This window comes from Solea senegalensis, linkage group LG4 (assembly GCF_019176455.1).
Source record: "Solea senegalensis isolate Sse05_10M linkage group LG4, IFAPA_SoseM_1, whole genome shotgun sequence".
NCBI classification, from domain to species: Eukaryota; Metazoa; Chordata; class Actinopteri; order Pleuronectiformes; family Soleidae; genus Solea; species Solea senegalensis.
In genome coordinates, this window is record NC_058024.1 from 6795502 (window position 1) to 6801344 (window position 5843).

At 38.3% G+C, this 5843-nt stretch overlaps 1 protein-coding gene across 1 annotated transcript; it reads left to right on the forward strand.

The window, feature by feature from the left end:
- The first annotated feature begins 3482 nt into the window (after nt 1-3482).
- On the forward strand, nt 3483-5194 carry rh50 (Rh50-like protein). The gene has a single exon (XM_044024622.1). It carries the CDS (start codon nt 3549-3551, stop codon nt 4971-4973), a length of 1425 nt encoding a protein of 474 aa, XP_043880557.1. The 5' UTR covers nt 3483-3548; the 3' UTR covers nt 4974-5194.
- Nucleotides 5195-5843: the final 649 nt, after the last annotated feature.

Below are 5843 nucleotides of genomic sequence, written 5' to 3' on the forward strand. Positions count from 1 at the left end.
TGTACAGGGAAGGTTAGGAAGAGGTTCCTGACTTGAACTTACATACCACCCAGCTTCTTTAACAGTGTTTATTCTAATCTATTCAATAAGACCCGTAGATTATTTCCCATAGTATGATTAATATTGTTCAAACCATAATCTTCCAAAGTCACCCTGGCCTTGGAAACATCTCTTTTATTATAATGTAAAAGAATATTGGACTTGTAACATCTATTTATCTCTGTGATAAGGTTGTCTAACTCATATACTGTGTATCTATGAAATAAAAAGCCCTTTATTACAATTAGCTTCCTGTTATTTCCGTACTAGTGGATTGGATCATCACACCCACCTCCTAAACCATGTCATATACTCTCACTGTATCAAAGAATATTGCTTTTATAATCGATTTACGAGCGCATGCTTTCTTAATTTACTAATACAGAGTCCATGATTCCTGTACACGTCAATCCATTCTGATATGGTGATAATCTCCTACTATATTATATGATATTAGTTTCTGCTTCACCATCATTTTAGTTATAGGAGCCCCATTCTTTTGACCATGAGTGATCATTCCTGGGGTATATTTTTTAGAATATAGTTTATCAGAATACATATTATATATTGTTTATATGATATTTTAATTTTCCCTGCTGTTTATAATACATGCTTATCCTTTATTACTTTTTTTTGCTACTATGCCTGCTTCTGTAACTGCAAATGACCCTATCATTGTAAAAAAAATCCCAGTTAAATTACAGTAAAATGCTGACAGTTGCAGTTTTTCTATAGTGTCACTACTGTAATCACAAACATCAGTTTATTACTGAATATAGAACTCAGTACTGACAATACACAGATATAAAGAAAACAATGACAAGATTTATTACCTTGAAACAACATGAACAGCTTGCTGCTGTCTTTTTCCACATCAGTTTACGCATCTTCTTGGACAACACCTTCCCCCGGCTGGCCTTTGTACCAACAAAGTGCCTAAAAATGTTAAAACGCAGAGTTAAATATTAGGTGGAGATTATTGACACACAATATTGAACCTCATCAAATCAATATGACATGCTAAATCTGTGCTATCCACAGTTCTACTATTTCTATCTTTATGGTGATAAATGTGTGAATATTTTTTTTAAGTAGATGGGTTGCAAGTTGTTATCATCTTCATGTAGTTTATGTTGTTTCCAGGCCTTCACAGCAAAAATAATAGTCACTGGTTTAACAGACGTTAACTAAAACGTTGTCATTTTAGCAGCTAAAGTGAACTGTTACGTATGTCGTTTCATTAAAAAAAACTATATATATAAAATATAAAAAATAGACTTTAACATAAATGACATACAAACTGACATAACAGAGTAGGTTTTATTGAAGTGACCTTGTTCAGTAGGTGTAAGATGAATCACTGCATGTTAAAGGAAAATTCTCAACATCGTCATCGTCTTCTTATTTCTATGTCGACTTAATGCATTAATCATTTAACGTGTAAATGCAGTTGTGTGGCATTATAGATCAGGATTTTAGTCAGATAAGTCCTGGACAGACCTCAGCAGTATCTCCGACTCTGAGTAATTCTGACAGAGACTTAACCGACAATTCAAAAGTACTGCCTTATACCATTAGTAGTAGCGTGCTGTTAAAATTTTATTCCACAACAACATCAACATTTACAATACTGAACCTTATTCATCAAGAACGGTACATTACTGTTCAAAATATCATGTATTTTAACAGCAATTTTGCACAGTGTGATTAACAGAGGCGACTCATATAAGATAACCTTGTCCGTTATCTGAAAAATGTTCACACACCATGAGTTTACTCAGGTTCATTTTGAGCTGATGCAGTCCATTCTGTTATTTAGATGACGGAAAGTTCTACAGCTGTATTATTTTTGCTTGCCTGTATTGTATGTAATTAAATTCAGAAACTCTATATACAAGGATTTAATTCTTTTATTCTTTAATATGTTAAAATGTATTTTACTCTCAACACACTTAGCACCCAAGCAGCTGCTTAGTTTATTCATGCCTTGGGCCAGCTCTGTTCATTCTAATAAAAAGTCTCAGTATCTTACGTTTTACAGTATATTCATATGTGCCTCAGTATTTCCAATTCAGCACAGTTGGACAATATTATTTCCATGTTTTGTCCTTCCCAATAATAAACTGCACAGAACATCAATCATAATATTCCTGCCAAATTCTTCAAAGTGAAGTGAAGTGTTTCCTGTGTGTGCATCTATGAGCTCCTTCCATCAAACAAACCAAGCTGTGTTATCTCTATTCTTTTATATTCTTAATTCTTACATTCATTGTTACAATGATTTCACATGTTCTCTTATTATTCAATGTATTTTTCTCCGAAATGTCTTCTGTATGGCAGTTACGTTCAGTTTTGTTTGTCCATTGCGGGATATTGCAAAAACATTGGGGTCCAAAATGGTGGCCTCCACATAGACAAAAGGCTTGTTCTAATTTAACACAAAAAACAGCTCCCCTGCTCCCCTGACCTCCTGTAGAGCTCTAAATGATGAGCTGCTGTCTTTGAAATATTTAAATTCTCTCAGTTATGGATTTTACATCCACTGAAGCATTTACTCCTCCTTCACTATCATCCTAACATATTTTCCTTACTAATTTGATAGATTGCATTGGTTTTCCTCCTTGGTTCCTCCTCTACAACTCACCATCTTCACAGCTTCAGCTAATGTGATACTTGGTGTGTTTGCCGGTTTTTGGCTGTTACGATATTACTTTATAGTGTGAGTCTAGCTGATGCCTGAGTGACATGGAGCGTCCAAGTCAAGGGCGTCAAGTATGTATTTTTTTCATTTTAATAGAGCCGCTTTCTTCAAATTGGATTGATATGGCACAATAACACACCAGTGATAATGGAACTTAATTGGCTTTCAAGTGTTTACTTTATGGGAACACTGTTACTAGGCAAAGATAACAACAAAATACAGGGCACTAGGTCCCTCCCATTGCTGTATTTTAGTGAATGTGAGAAGTAACAACAGCAAAAGTAACCACTGGAAAACCAAAGCACATTCAATTGTCTACTAACTAATTAACTATGATGTGTTACGATGCATTTAAATACCATGTCTCGCTCAAACTGAAGCACAACATACTCATTATCTCACCCCTTGCGTTATCAGGATCTGTTGTTGATCATCTTTTAGGTTTGATTTGACTTTCTCTACTGAAACACAAACAACTCTCTTAGTCGTTGTACTTGCTCCTTCAAAATGACTCAAATTTACCACTTTAAATTGCTCCGTTTCTCTCCTCCTGACAGCCCGATCAACAATTGTTAATATGTTACTGTAAGGAAAAATACACGATGAAGGCAAAAGTTAGAAAAGTGAGGAAGCTGCGGAATTCAAAGTGACAGTCTTGACTGCAGGTGCTGTTTCACTGAGGTTGAGGGGGCATGCTCTTTAACCAGTATCTATACCTGCTGTTATCTGATCAAACAGAAGCATAAAAGGGATGACAGTGCTGCCGGCAGAGTCACTCTCTCACTGATAGCTGTGCATCATCGTGAAAATGTCGACAAGCTTGAAGGTGCGTCTGCCGGTGTTCGTGCTGGTGATGGAGGTCGTCATCATGGCTCTGTTTGCTGTTTTTGTTACTTACGACGACAATGCCAATGCTCGGCTGCAGAACAACGAGACCAACCCGATGGAGAACTCCCTGTATCGTGACTATCCTTACTTTGCTGACGTCCAGGTGATGATCTTCGTGGGTTTTGGTTGCCTTCTCGCCTTTTTCCGATTCTACGGCTTTAGTGGAATGGTGTTCAACTTTCTTACGGCTGCATTTTCGATCCAGTGGGCCATCCTGATGCAAGGCTTCTTCCAGTTTTACTATGATGGAAAGATTCACCTGGCTGTCATCAACCTGCTGAATGCAGAGTTTGCCTGTGCTGTGGTGCTCATTTCTTTTGGAGCTGTGATTGGAAAGACGAGTCCCATTCAGCTCCTGGTGATGGCTTTGCTGGAGATCCCCATCTTTGCTGTGGTAGAGTGGGCCGTACTGAAATACATCAGAATCAATGATGCAGGGGGCAGTATCCTCATTCATTTGTTTGCATGCTACTTTGGCCTAGGAGTGACTTTTGTACTGTACCGTCCGAGCCTGAATGATGGCCATGTTAAAGAGATAACCTGTTATCAGTCCGACATCCTATCTGTCCTGGGGACCTTGTTCCTTTGGGTCTTCTGGCCTTCTTTCAACTCTGCACTGACCTTTAAGGGTGATGATCAACACAGAGCAGTACTCCACACTTTTATCGGCTTAAGCTCGTCAACAATCACCGCCTTTGCACTGTCTGCAGTGTTCAACAAAAGAGGTAAACTCACCATGGCTGACATCCAAAATGTGACTTTGGCAGGTGGAGTAACTGTCGGCGCTTCTGTGGACATGATGATTTCTCCTGTAGCTGCATACGCGCTGGGCATCATGGGCTGCACTGCATGTTTCTTTGGATATAGGTATCTGACTCCCTTTTTAGCTCGGAGAATGAGAATCCAAGACCAGTGTGGTATTCACAATCTCCACGGGCTCACTGGCCTGATTTCATCCACAGCAGGAATCTGTGCCATCCTCTTGGCCAATGAGGAGACCTATGGGCCCAGCATGTACCAGATCTTCTCCCACCGAGCTCCACCTGTGGGAGATCCAAAGCTCCTGGAGCTCCAGAGGTTGATTCCTGGACTGAAGCCGGGCTTGGGCCGCACTGCAGAGGAACAAGCACTCTACCAGGTCGCTGCGATCTTCTCTACCATTGCAGCAGCTACAGTTGGTGGTCTGCTCACTGGTTTGGTCATGAAGTTGCCCGTCATGGCGTCCCCAACTGATGAGGACTGCTTTGATGATATGCTCTTCTTTGACACTCCATCAGACTTTGACAGTAGTGTCCTAAAGATCCCTTTAAACTACAATGAAAAGGAGTCAAACAAAGTTGTCTGAAGAAATTTTTTAATTACTGTCATTACAAGTGCTTCACGAATATTGATGTTTTTCACGTTTGTTTGAAATTGTTACAAAAGTATGTTTCATTTTAATGCTTGATGAACGATTTGTAAACAAAAATCTGTATTGTTGCTGTTGGTATTTTGTAATAAAATAAAATTAAAATAACAATTGTAGTATGTCAGGTATCAATCATAATGTACTGTACATATTTTTTTAAATTTTAAATACAATCCTTTTTTCAAAGCTACTTTTTCTTTGTGTTATTTCTAACATTGGCTGTGCAACCAAAGAAATTTTCAAGGTAACAAAACACATTCACAAATAATGCTTATTAAGTCAATCGATGATTATATCTTTGGTTGGATGGTTATGTATTACAATACAATCCAACAAAAAGCAAAACAGAATCAAAACACTGACATAAACATCAACACCGTTATCAAAATCAGATTTGTCAAACAGTAACTGAGTAATTACAGCAAATAGTTTTAGCATAGCGATAGCAGAATGCATGCCATGATAGCATTGCTTTGAGGGACATTGCACATTGAGGGATGCAAAATATAGGATACTGAGGAAAAAGTGCAGTGGAACAACATATAATACTGTATTACAGATATATAATGTGGATTCTATATAAAGTGTGCAAATTAAATGATAGGGGTAGGGAAGTAAAACAGATTTCACCTGCAGGCTGGAGGCTGCAGCTCAGACATGGGCATGATACGGCCTTTTGCCCTCCTTGACTGTACCACATGAGGTTAACGAGAAATTAGAAAATAAACATTCATAACAGGGTTCTAGAGTAAGACAAGTTGCTAACATCTCCAGTTACCCACATTGATCAATGTGTGGCGACATCAA

Coding starts and splice junctions, on each gene's coding strand:
- rh50 (XM_044024622.1), top strand. CDS start 3,549: ATGTCGACAAGCTTGAAGGTGCGTCTGCCGGTGTTCGTGCTGGTGATG.